The sequence below is a fragment of the Zingiber officinale genome, chromosome 6A (assembly GCF_018446385.1).
Source record: "Zingiber officinale cultivar Zhangliang chromosome 6A, Zo_v1.1, whole genome shotgun sequence".
NCBI classification, from domain to species: Eukaryota; Viridiplantae; Streptophyta; class Magnoliopsida; order Zingiberales; family Zingiberaceae; genus Zingiber; species Zingiber officinale.
The window spans coordinates 134,359,738-134,378,783 of record NC_055997.1 but is presented as its reverse complement, the minus strand read 5'-3'; the positions used below and the strand labels follow the sequence as shown (position 1 = coordinate 134,378,783).

Below are 19,046 nucleotides of genomic sequence, written 5' to 3'. Positions count from 1 at the left end.
TCAGGGGCTGAATTTTCAACAGCAGAATAAAGATTTATTTAATGTAACTCCAAATTAAGCTAGAATAACACTTCCATAGACTCCAGATAGAAGCTAGAATAACACTTTCACATTACAAGTAAGCTATGCCAATTCCATCAAAGTAACTCCAAATCTAAAAAGACTCCAGATACATATACATACGAGCTCAACAATTATGCCAAAAAAAAAAACAACAATGAACTAGGCTCCAGTTACATATGCAGGTCAGATAACAACATCAGAAAATTCTTCAGACCCAGTAACTCCCTGCAGCAGGTTCAACCCTCATATATCATAGAAGCTCCAGCAGAATTTTACTCAGGACAGCAAGCTGCAAATTGAAAGAATCGGCTAATAGGATAGCAATTATGCAAAAGGAAAACAGAAACCAAAATATGCAAATTGATATTGACATAGACTACAAGCAATCAACCACCAATCAACTCCCTGCAGTGATTTCAGAACAGCAGGTCATACAATAGTTTCAGAACAAGCTTCAGAACCAGCAACTCCCTGCAGTGATTTCAACCCATCATATATCATAGAAAAAAAATTTAAACTAGCTAAAACAAGACCACACAATTATTTTAGGTATCTATTATATGTATCATTTACCTTCTTTCGGGCCTTTGCAATTGATTTCTTCATAATTTGTTCAACCTTAGATTGTTTCCTCTTTGTAGGTGGACGACCTCGAGATCTTACTTTTAATGGAGAATGTATTGCTTTTGCACCGGATGTAGATACTTCTTTCAATTGTTCAGCCCTTGAATGCTCAAAATCAATAGCAATCAATTTTTCCTTCGTGTCTTTCAACATTTCCACCAAAACTGAACAACTGTTGTCATTTTTTGCGCCAAGTTGTTGAACCTCTTGTATCAATGGAGTGAGAATATTATACCGATGTCTTTCTCCATCACAACCATAATCATCATAGATGTTACTGATACTTTGATAACCACGCTTAATATCTTTGTGCCATCGGTCCATAATATAATTCATAGAAACCTCAATCACCTTCATTCTTATCAACACATTGATCACATGCCTACATAAAATTCCCCGAAACTCAAATAGACGGCACACACACTTCAATTGGCAATGTAACTCCGTGTAATGTACCCTAAAGGAAACTTCTCTTACAAGTTCTCCATTCTTTCCCAACATAGTTTCTACTACTTCAAATACTAAAGTTGTCCCTTCTTCTTTCAACAAAGAGGCATTGCAAAACATCAACCCCCTAATTTCATCTTGGAACAACTTAAATAAGTTATTTGTGTAAGCATTTTGAAATTGTCTTTCAATAGGATGACCAAGAATAACTGGCATTATAGAATTAAAAGAAACAAAATCCATATGTTTTTCATTCTCAATCTTCTTCTTCAAAGCACTATCATACTGCTCAACAAATTGCTTCAAGGATGTTTTAGAATGAATGTAGTCATCAAAAAATGCATTCATACTTTCACTTCTTTGAGATGTAGACATACCTGCCCAAAACTTATCTTTAACATATATATGTATCCATCTATTCCGTTCTTTATGCAAAGATTTCAACCAATCATTGTTCTCCAAATTAAACTCCTCAATCATTTTCAACCAATTTTCATCACACTCATCAATTGTAAGAGAGTTATAAACAATGTTCTTCAATTGTTTCTTTATCGTTTTGTATTGAGCATGACCACCTAATTTTGCTGGAAGTTTTTTCATGATATGCCAAAGACACAGACGATGATGCAAATTCGGAAATACTTCTTCAATTGCAATTGCCATGGCGCGACATTGGTCTGTGATTATAGCCTTTGGAGCACGTCCGAGCATACATGACAACCAAGATTTGAACAACCATATGAAAGTTGCTGAGTCTTCACTTGATAATAATCCACATCCTAGCAAAATAGATTGACCATGATGATTCACCCCAACAAATGGAGCAAATGGCATGTCATAACTATTAGTCAAATAGGTTGTATCAAAAGTCACGACATCATAAAAGTATTCATATGCAGCCCTACATCTTGCATCTGCCCAAAAAATATTTCTTATTCGAGATTCCCCATCTAAATCAAGCACATAAAAAAAGTTAGAGTTCCTACTTTGCATGCGACAAAAATAATTACTCAAAGCTTCAGCATCTCCATCCCCTAACCTCAACCTTCTAACTTCTGAAATATAATTTCTACACTTTCTCTCATCAAATGCTAAATTCTCATAGCCTCCAGCCTCAACTACAAATGATTGAAAACTTTTACATAAAGTTATTCCAGCTTGATCATTTAACTCTAATTTTCTCTTTGTAGCTGAATCCAATACTTTATTACATCTAAAATGTCGTGACTTTCCAGGGCTCAAAATATGATTATGATCAAGGCATACACTAGTTATCACAAAGCTTCCATCATTGCGAATAACAACATTAATCTTAGCTTTGCAATTCGTCTTAGTAGAAGGTCGAGGGTATAAAACATTTTTTGCTTGAGATACTTTTCTACCATTTTTGGCACATCCAATAGAGAAATATTTTTGCTTTCCATCATCTCCATTTCTACCACCTAATTTGCAAATACCGAAACCAACATTCTGAGCATAGGAATTATAAAAAGTACGAATTTCTTCTTCAGATAAAAAAGTCATTCCAATCTCAGGGAGCTTGACTTCATTTACACTAGATGGAGATGGGTCTTGATCCATATGGTCATTGTTATCCGTTATCTCATTTGAATCAATTTTTCCTTCTTCCATGATACTTTCTTCACCTACATTGATTTAAAAAATACAGGGCCAAAAATAAATAGAAAACATAGACAGGATCAAAAAACATGAAACAAAGTGGAGAAAAACAAAACAAAGCTAAAAAAAAGAATATAGACCTTCAATTCTTCACCTGGTTCATATAATTTGTAAACAGTAGACTAATTTGCAGGCATACAACTATGAGCATGAACAAAATTCAAGCAAACAGTAGACTAACTTATTAAAATCATAAACAAAATTCAACAAAAAATCTCATTTATGAGCATAAACAAAAAAAAGAGTATATAGTTGACTATTTTGGTTGGAAATCTAGCAATCAACGGATGTATAAATCAAATACCCTTTAACTCAGTCAATTTTTAATCAAGCACGAAATTGAATGTTGAAATCGAATCGGAGAGGTGCAGAGATGAAAAGAAAAAAGTGGGTTACCGAAGTTGTGACCGACAAAGTAGAGCGAAGCCTGATTTCACACAAAACTTGATGTGCTATATGCTGGTTGGTGCTCAAACTCAAATTGCTCCTTGTCTGCTGGTGCTAAGGAAGAGGGAAGAAGAAGGAGTTAGGGCATGCAAATGGAGCAAAAACGTGAACTGTGAAAAAAAAGAAAGAAAACTCACTGGGAGTAAGAGGAAGGAGAACGCGAGGCTGCGGCTGAAGAAGTTAGGGCGCGAAGGGGACGGGCTTCGCTTCTCTCTTCTCGAAGGGGAACTTAGAAATGCTCGCGAAAGAGGGAGGAGGAGGAGGAACTGAGTTAGGGCAGGGGAGGAAGCGACGGGCTTCGCTTCTCGCTTCTCGAAAGGGAACTCAGAAGCGGCTCGGGAGCTTCGCGAAGGAGAATTGCGAAAGAGGAAGGAGGAGGAGCTGAGTTAGGGCAGGAGAGGATGCGACGGGCTTTTCGCGCAAGAGAAAGGGGGAGGAGAAAAAGTTAGGGCACGGGCTTCGCGCTGAGGTGGGCATCGCCACGCAAGCAGCCAACTCGGTCGCGATGAGTTTTCGCTGACCGAGTTCGCTGCGAGAATCATTCCTCTTGTTGAATTTTGTATTAAATTCAAAACATTTTTTGGTAGTGTTTTTAGTCCCACATTGCTAAGTGGAGAAGCTTGGAAGGGCTTATATAGGAAGCCCTTCCATCCTTGCTTAGCAATGATAAGGGGACCTACACTGTAACGACCCGCCTTCTACTGACTAGGCTGTAAGGCGAATCGCTACAGTTAATGCTAAACTACACTGTGCGGAAAACTGATCTAATTTGAGTTTTGCTAATTATCTGATTAATGTTAACTCTGACACTAACATTCCGGGTGTACCTTGGAGTTGTACACATGCTAGGGGAGGTATTTACAACTGGTAACACCCTCCGGATCGATCCACAGACCGATCTGCTGATACTGGTACGGTCACAAGACCCTGGATCGGTCGGCTGTCCGATCCCGAAGCTACATCGCTTCTGTCCTCAGCTGGATCGGTCTACCGACCGATCCAGGTACGTCTGGATCGGTCGGCTGACCGATCCAGGCACTTGGAACTCGGGGACTCGCTACTGTGTTGTACTGGATCGGTCGGCTGACCGATCCAGGTACCTGGAAATCCGGGGACTCGCTACTGTATTGTACTGGATCGGTCGGCTGACCGATCCAGGTAGGTCGGGAGACCGATCAGAGTCTGATTTCACCCGGGGAACTCTGATTTCAGCACTTTCGCGTGCCAAAACCCCACATAACATTTAACTAATGCATCATAAACTATTCTAACAACATGTAATAACATTCTAACGACATAAACTAGTAATCTAACTTAACATATGGCATAGTTTAGGAATTCATGGCAACACACAACTAAAAGTGCCTAGAACATGAAAACCAAAACCAATAAATAAAATGCTAAAGTAAATGCTAAAGAGTCTAATGCTCAATTTGCTACGTCCCCTGAGGACCTTTGATTCCAGTTCCATACACACCCATCCTCATCTGCATTGACCTCCAGCCTCCACTGCTAGTCCATTTTTCCTTTACCTTTATCTGCAGTATAAGAAAAGTAGTATCTGTAAGCTAACAAGCTTAGTAAGAAACCATCTACCTCACAAAAACATGCGACGATGCAATATGATTTTTAAAGCATGCTATTTGAAATAATCTGACTAGGCTAAAACATATAAACATGGCATGTGATCATACAAGCATAGCAATCAAGAACTAAACATGAGCTATCATAATGTGTAAGCAAGGAAGAGCTAAACTGGTACTGAATTCAAACTCAACTAACATAACTGATTTATATGAGTTTTGAAAACTAATACATAGTAAGTGAAAATACATAATCATGTTGTTTGGGCCCGGCAACTGTACTTGCTGTACGCGCATCCCTGACTAGACCCGGGTTTGCAAGTCCCGAATTTAGTAGGGTTAACTAGGTTATCTAAACCTAGGGACGACTGTGGGAGTCCAACCCAATGGATATCTGATCCAGTACAGTGCCACTGAAAATAAAATGCTGAAATAGCTAATACTTGCTTATTCTATTGTTTCTAGGTTATCTGAACCTAGAGCTAGGTTATCTAAACCTAGAGGCGACTGTGGGAGCCCACCCATTGGATATCTGATCCATATAAGCTGTAATAAACTGAGAATACTGAATAGATACTTCTAATGTATCTAACTAAGCTGTTGGAGATGCATATGGTGCATTTTACTAAACTAGCTGTTTTATCGAACACTTAGTGTGCCCTAACTCTCCTCTCTATTAAGGAGACCACCTCTAGGCACCCGACAACGTCTAACCTCCTATCTGAAGAGAGAAAGCGTGTCCGGCCCATCTAGAGGTGTTCAACTAAATCCCTAATCTGCGAAGAGAATTAAATACACCCTAGATATCGATAAAAATCTGCATACATCCTAACTAAATCATAAAAACTCAATCGGAAGCTATTATACTGCAGGTGAGGGGTTTCTTACCTCTTGTTCGTAATTTCTTACGATTCTATTTGCTAGAATTCCGGTGGAGATGACCTCCTCGACGATCCGATCACGTCTTCGCGTTCCTCTCGCAGAGAAGAACCTCTTTCGTGTTGGAGTCGTCGCCGGAAGGTGTCTTTGGGGCCTAGCCTTGGTGCGCCGAGAGAAAGGGGAGGAAGAGAGGTTGGCGTCGGTGAGGGTTTTGGAGAAGAAAAGTGGCGTGAGGTGAGGAGATGCCGAACCAAACTCTAAAATAAACCAAACCCTCTTTAAGTTCTTAATTTATATTAAGTGGTTTAATGAACCCAACTCTAATATAAATATATTTGGTTCTCCTTTCTTTCAGCACGGCCCTGCTGGGTTCACTGGTTCCTAACATTATCCGCAAACCATAGGTCTCGGGTTCGATTCCCGCCTAAGCTATTTTGCGGTTCTATTTATTTTTGCTGCTTCCGCTACTCGGAAAATTTCGGAAAAATATCTAAAAATTCCAGAAAAATCGTAGAATAATTCTAAAATAAATTTGGGAATTTTTCAGGCTTTACATACACGCATGCGCGGGTCAAGCCCAAATCGAGTGGATTTGGGGGGTTCGAGCCGGAAATCCATAAACCGGGCGTCACGTACGCGATTAACGCGCGCAGGGGGGTGCAAATCCCCAGCCCGTGGGCCTTACGCTCACGGGCGGCTCGGTCTGTTTTTGCTAGTTTGGTTCAGTCTGAACCAAACCAGTTCGGTTAGTTCGAACCAAACCAGAGTTTGGTTTTTGTTCCGCGTAAGGAACGGACGCAACACCGCGCGAGAGGAGACGCGGACGCGATACTGCGCGTGAGGAGACGCGGACGCGTTTCCTCGCTAGCGAAGCAGTGCTTCGTACCTCCTCAGAGTGAATAAAAAGGGACAAGCAGTGCCTCTATTCTTCACTCAATCTTCCTTCTTCTCCCTTCTCTGTGCGATACATTCTGCACAGCACCTCCTCTGTTTTTCTTTTCGAGTTCGAGTCTTTCTGCGCCTTTGTTGTGTCCTGAGGCTTGGTCTTTCGGCGATCTGAGGTTGGGTCCGAGTGTCGCGTCCGTTTTGGAGTGCACCTACGGACAAGACGAGCGGTTGTCGGATCTTGGGGGAATTTTGCTGGGGAGCCTTTGCACCGTGAGGCGGCAATAAATTCTCTAAGGACAGTCGGCGTGCCGACGCTTCAACCGGATAACTATATTCTAAACCCGACTACTTTATTTATCTGTCTATTGCATGCTATTTTTGTGTCAATATAATACTGCTGTTTATATTGCTTTAAATATATTACCAACAAGCTATCCCTTTTTAGGGTCAAGAGTAGGCTAATTAACTAGGCACAAACCGACTAAGAAACTACTTCGTGTTTCTAAGTTAAGGTGTAAACTAGTGTTGTCCTAAATATAAAAACTATATTTTATGAACTAATTTTGTGTTGTACGAAGCTACTTGGTGTTCCAAGCGATCGAAAGGGATCAAGATGATCAGACGCAGATAAAACCAATTAAACCAAGTCAGGAAGATCGAAATAAGGTCCGAGTGACCGGAAAAACTTCCAGGCAACACGAAATCATGCTCCAATCCAGAGGAGATGATCAAGAATAGAAGTTAACCTTACTCCAGACGTCCAGAGGAAGTCCAGGGGATAGAAATCCACGTCATCATGATCAAGAGTCAAAGTAGATCAAATTTGTAGCCAAGTCAATAGTGTTCAAGCGACTGAAAGGCCTTCCAAGTAATTGGACAAGTGTCACGTCAATAGTCGATAGAGCTCTATAAAAAGAGGGCCGAGACACCTATTTCATAACAATAATTCACTCATATTCTACCATCCTTGACTACTTTCTCATGATTATGCTGTTATACTGTGTCCAAGTGCTCTCCAAGTTCAATCGGCAATTTCGTTTGTTAATTTCCATTTCTTTTGTTGTTGCCTTACATTGTTTATATTTTGCTTGATATACTTGATTATAAAGATTTTTTCACCTTCAAAAGATTTCATAAAAGAGATTTTTTAGAGGGATTTCAGGATTAATCCACTTGATGAATCATACACTATAAACATAGAAACTCTGGAGGAAAGCTGAACTACGTTAAATCCTTGAGTACTTTTATGGTATTATTATTTTTTGTTATTATTCCAAAGCATCGTATCCAAGTTACTTAGTAATTGTCTTGCTACAAGTTTACTTAGTATTAATTTCATTGCAAATTGACTTAACATTGATTTCGTTCAACATTAACTTGGTTTTTATTTCATTAAATATTAATTAACTGTTTATTGTTGCAAGTTTAGTTGATCATATTATTCCACTGCAAGTTTAGTTAATCTTTATTTCGTTGCAAATTCTGATTGATTGATTGATTATTTTTATTTACTATCAACACTTAAAATTAATTATACATATTAATTATTCATCTCCTCTCAGGTGCGTATAATCCTACATGTTTAACCTTCTCAACTCGCACAACATGCTCAATCCATTTAGCTTGTTTGATTCATCCATCTTGACTTGCTTGTCTACACCATTCCATCTGACTAATCGATCTAAACCACCCCCAACCACAACTCGTAGTTCATACAATTCAATTTGTTTGACTTGTTCCAACCATTCGATCTACCTAGCCCAACCATCTTGATTTGACTATTAAACCCGATTGTGTTACGTAGCTTGTGTAAAACTACTTGATTTGTTGAATTTGCCGAGATATATTGCCATGTTTGAATCTTTCAACTAATTTGGTTCATCTACCCCACCTAAATTGATTTGCACGATGCTTGTCTAGCCTGACTGGCTCATCTAGCCTGTCATGCATGCCTAATTGGCTAGCTAACTATACTTGATATATTCAACCAATCTATCAAGGATTTAAAGAGTCACAATTGATTACCAATTTATGGTCATTGTGCCAAATAGAACTTCCAAGAAGTCCTAATTATGTTTCCTCGGATGGGTCTAGTGGTTAACAAATAAGATATTACCACAATGAGGTCTGGGGTTCGAATTTCAGTAAAGTCGAGGTAAATACCTCCCTTATGTGCTAGTCACTATTCAAAGGCTAGTAATCGCCCGTGATTTACCTCTTCCGTGTTAACCTTGGGACGGGTTGGCGGGGGCGTTGGGGGCGAGCGTATTCACCTTTTGCCACAAAGAAGTCCTAATTATGAAATCTTAGGTGGCTTTTGATTCTTTTTGAAGAAATATAAATTGGAATGAAAATTATAATATTATAAAATTAGAATGGGTATGAGCATGGATATCACTCTTCAAAATAATATTTGGTTAGTTGAATATTTTCTATCGAAATAAATCAAAATTTTCTTTTTTACCCTTAAAGAAAAATAAGAGAAAAAAGTAGATGAGAGAGAACGATAAGAGGAAATGTGATGAAAAAGAATAAAGAGAATGAAAGTGTGATAAGACAAAATAGGAAAGAGAGTGTGATAGGAGAGATTGAAGAGAAAGAAAGTGTAGGACCGTTAGAGTCGATAGAGGGGGGGTGAATATCGATTCGCAAAACAAGAGTATAAGCGCAGCGGAAAAGTAAAATAGACACAGTTGTTTTACTTCGTTCGGAGCCTGTGACGACTCCTACTCGAAGGCCCGTGGTCCTTGACACTTTCGTTGGGCAATCACTAGCAATTCGAAATAATGATTACAAAAGAATCGTACAGTGAATGCTAATGAAAACTAAAAACAAATACCGACAAAAGGGAAAAGAACGGAGCGTAGTGTCGGAGCTTTGTTGGCGTCGCACTGAACGTCGAGCAGCAAGACCAGCAGTAGAAGAGTTCTCAGCTTAATTGATTGATCCTGAAGCTCCTGTCTGGGGCTTCTTTTATATGCTGTTCCAGGCGCCTGGATCCCTTCCGGGCGCCTGGAATGTGACGCAGCTGCACAAACCATGATGCTCCACGTGGCGACGACTCGACTGGATAGAATTCGCCTTCCGGGCGCCCGGATCTCCGGGCGCCCGGATCCCCTCCGGGCGCCCGGACCACCTTGTTCCAGATAACTCCTTTTTCCTGCAAAACAAAGTTAGTCCGAGGCAGATGTATATCCTGCAACACAGATTGTCAGCACAGTTAAAGTTCAACAAATAAATAAAAAGAGTATGACTTAGATTCCGTCTTTCCGAGACCGGAATCTAGTCACGATCTCGACTTAGACATCCGAAATGGATCTAAGCCGGATCGACGCCTAATGTCCCCTTCCCGGGAACGCGTCCTCACAGTCACTCCCCTCCAGTGACTTACCTCACTTACCTGCCAGACGTCCGGTCAGCCCGTCGACCCGTCTGGACTTCTCGCCAAGCGTCCGGTCAGCCCGTCGACCCGCTTGGACTTCTCGGTCAGCCCGTCGACCTAGCTGGACTTCTCGCCAAGCGTCCGGTCAGCCCGTCGACCCGCTTGGACTTCTCGCCAGCTATCCGGTCAGCCCGTCGACCTAGCTGGACTTCGTGCCAGACATCCGGTCAGCCCGTCGACCTGTCTGGACTTTTCCTGCACACTTGATCAAAGTGTCAGACAACAACAAAACTAACTTAACCTATTTGTCATTCATCAAAACCTGGGTTAGACCGTTAGTGCTACCCGCACCAACAATCTCCCCCTTTTTGATGGAATGACAACTTGGTTTAAGTTAGTGAAAACATATGCAAGAAGCAACATGCATTTGTGTGGTTTTAAAGTTAGTTTGTGTTTTCAAATTGGTTTAGCTAACTTAACCACCTAACCCTTCTCCCCCTTTGGCATTCATCAAAAAAATGAACAGAGGTAAATAATCATAGTGAAGAGTTACTGTAACAGGTAAAAAAAATATCTAAGTTTGGTCAAAATTTGAAAGATAAAAGTGCAATTTTTAACACCAAGTAAAAAATAGTCAAGTTGACTGGGGGGAGACAAGTTGAGTTTTGAAAAGTTGATCAAGTTTAACTCTTAAGCTTTTCAAAAATAGGTTTTTCAAATTTACTTTTTATGTTTAAGTAACATCTACTTTTCAAAAAAAGGAAATTTTTCAACTTCGATTTTTCAAAACAAAGCAAAAATTAAATAATTTTTCAAGAAATAAAATTTTTGCCAACATTAATTTTTAAGGCTAATTTGATAGAGGCTAAATTTGAAAATTGGGTGGGATTAAACTTTCACATTTTTCAAATACTTAGTTAAATTTAACGTTTTGTAAATCAATGTTCAAACATATGTTAGGTTTTAAAAAGTATTTTTCAAACACACAAAATTTGAGTTAATTCTCCCCCTGAACTTGATACTTAACTCTAACCAGCTGTCTAACCAATTAGGTACTAACTAACTATCAGAAGATAGTAGCTTTCACTTGGTTAGTCAGATTAAGTTAATTATAACCAGTCAGTGTTTGACTTGACTGATGAACTTTAATCTGATTAATATCTGAGTTGTATTTAACATCCAGACTTATGTTGATGCACTGAAATAAGCATCTTAAGTCCAGACAGTTGGCCTATGCATCTCACCCCTTTCTATATTTGTCAAACACAAGCAAGGTAAACCTAGGGTGTTGGTGAGATGCTCAAAAACTAATCCTATTAGTACATGCTTTCTAAGGATTCAAAACTAGTCTAAGGCCAAAACTGTTTTTGAAAATCTAAAAATGGAAAGTTTTGAAAACATACAGTTTTAACTTATAAGTTAAAAAAACATTATTTTAAAAATAGTTTTAAGACAATCCTAGTCTATTAGACACATCCCTAATTTTCGTCGTAGGTTGCTAAATTCACTTTCAGGGAGTGGTTTTGTAAAAATGTCAGCTAAATTTGATTTGGACTCAATGTACTTGAGTTCAATATCACCTTTAGTAACATGATCCCTGATGAAGTGGTGCCTAATTTCAATATGTTTGGTTCTTGAATGATGCACAGGATTCTTGGTTAAGTTAATTGAACTTATATTGTCAATTAATACTTTTACATTCGTGATGTTTAAGTTGAAATCTTTTAGAGTATGCATCATCCATAATAATTGTGCAACACATTCGCCTATAGCTATGTATTCTGACTCAGTTGTAGATAGAGCAACACAATGTTGCTTTCTACTAAACCAGCTAACAAGTGATGAACCTAATAATTGGCATCCACCACTTGTGCTTTTGCGGTCTAATTTGCATCCAGCATAATCTGAGTCAGAATACCCTATTAGTTCAAAATTATTTGTCCTAGGATACCAGATTCCTACATTTGTTGTTCCTTTAAGATATCTAAAAATTCTTTTAACTTGTGTCAAATGGGATTCCTTAGCACAAGTTTGGTATCTAGCACACATACTAACTGCAAATAAAATATCAGGTCGGCTTGCAGTTAAGTACAGTAGGCTACCTATTGCACTTCTATAGTATTTTAAATCAATTGGTTTTCCATTTGGGTCACTGTCTAAGATTGTGTTTACTGCCATAGGTGTTTTTATTTCTTTTGTATTTTCCATTCCGAATTTTTTAAGTAATTCTTTGGTGTATTTATGTTGATAAATATAATTTCCTTCATTTGTTTGTTTGATTTGTAATCCTAAGAAATAGGTTAATTTTCCCACTAAGCTCATTTCAAATTCTTTTTCCATTAGATTAATAAATTCTTCTAAAAATTCTGAATTTGTTGAGCCAAATATTATATCATCTACGTATATTTGTGCAATAAATATGTCTGTATTTAATGATTTAACAAACAAGGTTGGGTCAATTTGACCTTGTTTGAATCCTTTAGATGTTAAGTAAGATGTTAGCCTCTCATACCATGCCCTGGGAGCTTGTTTAAGTCCATATAGTGCTTTCTTTAATTTAAAAACATAATCAGGGTGTTCTAGACTTTCAAACCCAGGAGGCTGACCTACATAAACTTCTTCTTTAATTAGTCCATTGAGAAAGGCAGACTTAACGTCCATTTGGTATAGTTTGAGTCCCTTATGGGCTGCATAACCTAGTAACATTCTAATGGATTCTAATCTGGCTACTGGGGCATATGTTTCATCATAGTCAAGTCCTTCAACTTGACTAAATCCTTTGGCAACCAGCCTAGCCTTATTTCTAGTAATTTCTCCAGTTTCACTTAATTTGTTTCTGAATACCCATTTTGTTTCTATTATTTTCTTGTTCTTAGGTGGTGGAACTAGGTCCCAGACCTCATTACGCTCAAATTGGGCTAGTTCTTCTTGCATAGCTATGATCCAATCTGGGTCTAGTAGGGATTCATCCACAGTTTTGGGTTCAATTTTTGAAATTAATGAAATTTGACTTAGGTTTCTAAACGATGATCTGGTTTGAACTCTTAATTCTGGGTCACCAATTATTTGATCAGTTGGATGATTTGGGTTAACCCTTATTGTTCTAGGAGGTTGATCCTCCTGATGTTGTTCCTCTTCTTCATGACTTAGAGTTTGGTTGGTTTCTGGAACAAACTCAGGTGTTTGTGTAGATCCTATGTCTTGTTTAGTTTCTTCAAATTTTACATTAGTAGTTTCTTCAATTTTTAAGGTAACCTTATTGTAAATTCTGTAGCCTCTACTATTTAGGGAATACCCTACAAAAATTCCATTTTCAATTTTAGAGGTGAATTTTCCTAAGTGTTCTCTTGTATTTAAGATGAAAACTGGGCACCCAAATACCTTAAAATATTTTATATTTGGTTGTTTATTATAAAACAATTCGAAGAACGTTTTGTTATGAGTTTTATTTATTGTTGTTCTGTTCTGTACATAGCAGACCCAAAAGTATTTAGGTAGGTTATACTCATTTAACATTGTTCTAGAAGCTTCAAGTAAGGTTCTATTTTTCTTTCTACAATTCCATTTTGTTGGGGGTTTTAGGGCATGAGAACTCATGATGGTAACCGTTTTCAAGACAAAAAATGTGGTGATTTTAAATTCTCCTCGTTGTCACTCCTAATTCTTTTAATTTTAATATCTTTTTCGTTCTCAATCTGTTTGCAAAAATTTGTAAAAATTTCAAAAGTTTCATCTTTATGTTTTAAGAATTTTACCCAAGTAAACCTAGAATAGTCGTCTATAATTACTAAACAATATAAGTTTCCATTTATAGATTTGACTCCATGGGAGTCAAAAAGATCTAAATGTAGAAGTTCTAAGATTGAGTTAGTTTGTGGTTGATTTGTTTGTTTGTGGGCTGATTTAGTTTGTTTGCCTTGTTGACAAGCATTACATATGGTTGAATCTAAGTTAGGTAGCTTTGGTAAGCCTTTTACAAGTCCATTTAGTTTACTTATATTTCTAAAGTTGGTGTGAGACATCCTCCTATGCCATAACCAAGTTTCTTCTTTTTGTGTTAAATAACACTTAATGGGAGAAATGGTTAGGTTGATGGCATAGATGTTGTCTTTTCTAAAACCTTTTAAGCTTATGGTAGGATTATCTAGATGTTTGATTAAACATTCTGTAGTTAGAAATTTGACCTTATACCTAGTATCACACAATTGACTTATACTTAGAAGATTATATTTAAAATTTTCAACAAGTAAAACATTTGTAATTATAAAGTCTAATTTTAATTCAATATTACCTATACCAATTACCTTGAGTTTGCCGTTGTTTCCAAAGGCAACTGTTCCTAGGCTTTTGTAAGTGAGTTGAGTGAACTTGGTGTGATCTCCAGTCATATGTTTGGAGCAACCACTGTCCAAAATCCACTTGGTTTCCTACAGTAAGTATGATTTAGAGTTAGTCTTTTGAGCATGCATTATTTAAGTGTAGAATTAATTTAAGTTTGAAATTAATTTTTAAGTTTAAAATTAAAATTTTGAAATTAATTTTTAAGTTTAAAATTAGAATTTTGAAATTAATTTTTAAGTTTAAAATTAAATTTTTTTTGAAATTAATTTTTAAGTTTAAAATTAAAATTTTTTTGAAATTAATTTTTAAGTTTAAAATTAATATTTTGAAATTAATTTTTAAGTTTAAAATTAAAATTTTGAAATTAATTTTTAAGTTTAAAATTAAAATTTTGAAATTAATTTTTAAGTTTAAAATTAAAATTTTGAAATTAATTTTTAAGTTTAAAATTAAAATTTTGAAATTAATTTTTAAGTTTAAAATTAAAATTTTGAAATTAATTTTTAAGTTTAAAATTAAAATTTTGAAAATTTTGAAATTAATTTTTAAGTTTAAGATTAAAATTTTTGAAATTTATTTTTAAGTTTAAAATTAAAATTTTGAAGTTAATTTTTAAGTTTAAAATTAAAATTTTGAAATTAATTTTTAAGTTTAAAATTAAAATTTTGAAAATTTTGAAATTAATTTTTAAGTTTAAGATTAAAATTTTTGAAATTTATTTTTAAGTTTAAAATTAAAATTTTGAAATTAATTTTTAAGTTTAAAATTAAAATTTTGAAATTAATTTTTAAGTTTAAAATTAGAATTTTGAAATTAATTTTTAAGTTTAAAATTAAAATTTTGAAATTAATTTTTAAGTTTAAAATTTAAAATTTTGAAATTAATTTTTAAGTTTAAAATTTAAAATTAATTTTTTAAATTAAAAAAACTTTTAAAATTAAAATTTAAGCCTTATTCATCTCACCCGATCTATATTATCAATCAGGGAATCCTATGATTTTGTGAGATGAAATTAGTTTGATTACAGAGTTTTGTTTTAACTTGTGTTAGATTCAGACTTAGCTTTGGTTCCCACAAATAGGCATTCTTCGGATAAACTTCTAAGCTTGGTGAGTCACAAGGACATCATTAGAAGTAACCAACCTTTCGAGGTTTTCCGAATAGTCCTATCCACGGAACTTAGTACTTAGGGTTCGTTTAAGGGTAGCTTCGGTCAGTTCCACTTGGCCAAATGCACCAGATCGAAACCATATCTTTCTAGACATGCGATGCCCAAGTTTCCCTAACGTACTATCATCCAAAAATTTCACCAGTACCATGATTCAAGTTAAACTTGGTCTCTTTTTAACTAATCCTAATTACCCTGCCGGGTTAGTTAGTTTTGGAGGTGCCAGCTATTCTGGAGCCTCCCCCTGAATTATTGGCCATTAATTTAGATTTTGGTTTTAGGCTTGTGTCGATTCTTTTTATAGTTATAGTTAACTTGGTGATAATTTTATTGTTTTTTAAACTGTTTAGATTTTGAATTTGATTTATGTTTGTATTTTGGATTTTGGTTTGGTTTATTTAATTTTATATAATGTATTTTTTCTTTAGGTATATAATATTGATTAAGTCCTACTTGCGTGGTCAAACACGCTTTTGGAACCCAAGCTAGATTGGTTGACTTGTATTGGGTTATTAATGATTTGAAGGTTTTATTTGAATTCGACTTATATCCTAGTCCGGTTTTATTATAACATGCTTTTTGATTATTTAGGATTAAGTCTAAATTTTTTGATCTTGTTGTGAATTTTTCTAACATCTCTTTTAAATTGTTTATTTCATTTTTTAATGATAAATTCTCTTCCTCAAGTGTTAGATCTTGAGTTGGATTCGAATTCTTTGATTGTTCCTTGAGGTTTTGATTGTCCTCAAGAAGTGATTTGTTTTCATTTTCTAATTTAGTTAATTTGCTATTTAAACAGGAAATAATTCTAAAAAATTTTTTGTTTAAATTAAAGTATACCTTATTTGGGCCTTCGGAAACGAGTACGGACTCGTGGCTTGTTTCTGTTTCAGCTTCGTGGGCCATCAGTGCGAGGTGGCTCTGATGTTTCTGCTCTTCTTCCTCCGATTCGTCCGAGGAGTCGTCCCACGTTGCTTTGAGTGCCTTCTTTTTGGTTGGTTTTGGTTTGTCGAACTTTAGTTTTGGACATTCGTTCTTGTAATGTCCCTTTTTGTTGCAGCCGTAGCAAGTCACGTTCTTTTGTTCTGAGGGAGAGCTGATCTTTTGAAGATCCTTTTTGCTGAAGCTCCTCTTTCTCCTGGTGAACATTTTTCTTACCAAGTTCACCAGGTGTTCTTCGTCTTCAGAATCTTGATCGGAGTCTTCTTCAAGTTCAGACTTGCTTTTCTTTTCTTTGGAGGAACCTGCAAATAGTGCTATACCTTTCTCGGCTCCAGCATTAGTTTGTTCGTGTAATTCTAATTCACAAAACAGCTCGTCTAATTTTAAGTTAGAAAGATTCTTAGAAATTTTGTAGGCATCCACTATTGATGCCCACAAACTATTACGTGGAAAAGCGTTTAAAGCGTACCTTATTAAATCTCTGTTCTCCATTTGGTGGCCTATTGCATGAAGCCCGTTGAGGATGTCCTTGATCCTCGCGTGTAGTTGATTCGCTGTTTCTCCTTCCTGCATTTTTATATTAAAAATTTTATTTAGAAGCAGGTCTCGTTTTGTTACCTTAGCGTCGCTCGTTCCCTCGTGCAGTTCGATCAGCTTGTCCCATAGCTCTTTAGCGTTTTTGTGTGGACCGACTCTATTCAGTTCTTCTCTTGTCAATCCGCACTATAGAGTGTTGATTGCTTTATTTTCTGTTGACGCTTTTTTCTTGAGATCTGCTGTCCAGTCTTCAGGATCCACTAGATTCCCGGCGTTGTCCACTGGAATTTTGTAAGGTTTCGTAATGCTCATCCACTGATCGAAGTCTGTTTTGAGGTAGACCTCCATGCGCTTCTTCCAGTAAGGGAAGTCGTCCCCGTTGAAGAGTGGAGGTCGCACTGTGCTGAATCCTTCTTGTTGGGACATTCTGTGCACAGGTAAATAACCAAAAAAAATATCCCAAGACTTGGTCTTGGATTAGTAGTGCGGGAAGAGAAAAATAGAAAAAAAATCTAGATTCGTGTTGCACTAATTTAAATTGATTAGTGAAATATTAAGTTAACGAAACACCAGTTTTAAAATTAATTAAAAAAAACAAAAACAATTCACCTCCTGTCTGATTGGTGGTTGCACCAAATCAGAGCGGTACCTGCTCTGATACCACTTGTAGGACCGTTAGAGTCGATAGAGGGGGGGGGGGGGTGAATATCGATTCGCAAAACAAGAGTATAAGCGCAGCGGAAAAGTAAAATAGACACAGTTGTTTTACTTCGTTCGGAGCCTGTGACGACTCCTACTCGAAGGCCCGTGGTCCTTGACCACTTTCGTTGGGCAATCACTAGCAATTCGAAATAATGATTACAAAAGAATCGTACAGTGAATGCTAATGAAAACTAAAAACAAATACCGACAAAAGGGAAAAGAACGGAGCGTAGTGTCGGAGCTTTGTTGGCGTCGCACTGAACGTCGAGCAACAAGACCAGCAGTAGAAAAGTTCTCAGCTTAATCGATTGATCCTGAAGCTCCTGTCTGGGGCTTCTTTTATATGTTGTTCCAGGCGCCTGGATCCCTTCCGGGCGCCTGGAATGTGACGCAGCTGCACAAACCATGATGCTCCACGTGGCGACGACTCGGCTGGATAGAATTCGCCTTCCGGGCGCCCGGAGATCGCCCGGATCCCCTCCGGGCGCCCGGACCACCTTGTTCCAGAAAACTCTTTTTTCCTGCAAAACAAAGTTAGTCCGAGGCAAATGTATATCCTGCAACACAGATTGTCAGCACAGTTAAAGTTCAACAAATAAATAAAAATAGTATGACTTAGATTCCGTCTTTCCGAGACCGGAATCTAGTCACGATCTCGACTTAGACATCCAAAATGGATCTAAGCCGGATCGACGCCTAATGTCCCCTTCCCGGGAACGCGTCCTCACAGTCACTCCCCTCCAGTGACTTACCTCACTTACCTGCCAGACGTCCGGTCAGCCCGTCGACCCGTCTGGACTTCTCGCCAAGCGTCCGGTCAGCCCGTCGACCCGCTTGGACTTCTCGCCAGCTATCCGGTCAGTCCGTCGACCTAGCTGGACTTCTCGCCAAGCATCCGGTCAGCCCGTCGACCCGCTTGGACTTCTCGCCAGCTATCCGGTTAGCCCGTCGACCTAGCTGGACTTCGTGCCAGACATCCGGTCAGCCCGTCGATCTGTCTGGACTTTTCCTGCACACTTGATCAAAGTGTCAGACAACAACAAAACTAACTTAACCTATTTGTCATTCATCAAAACCTGGGTTAGACCGTTAGTGCTACCCGCACCAACAGAAAGTATTATCATAGAGAAAGCGTGATGAGAAAAAAATAAGGAAAGAGAGTGTGATGGAAAAGAAAACATGATGAGAGAGTGAGAAGAGAGAATATGTGATGAAATAGAACAAAGAGAGTATGTAATGAGAGATATTGAAAAATGATAAAGTTTGATGATAGAATGAGGACAGATAAAGTATAATGAAAAAGTGATATGAAAGAAAAATTGAATAAATTTATTAATAGTATTTTCGTCTAAAATTTAATTTT

At 37.3% G+C, this 19,046-nt stretch overlaps 1 protein-coding gene across 1 annotated transcript; it reads right to left on the bottom strand.

Annotated features, from left to right (window-relative positions):
- Positions 1-313: 313 nt before the first annotated feature.
- LOC121995372 (protein FAR-RED IMPAIRED RESPONSE 1-like) lies at positions 314-1,797 on the bottom strand. The gene is made up of 3 exons (XM_042549126.1): positions 637-1,797; positions 499-534; positions 314-352 (listed from the first exon to the last, which is right to left on the bottom strand). The coding sequence occupies exons 1-3, from the start codon at positions 1,795-1,797 to the stop codon at positions 314-316; spliced, it is 1,236 nt and encodes a 411-aa protein (XP_042405060.1).
- Positions 1,798-19,046: the final 17,249 nt, after the last annotated feature.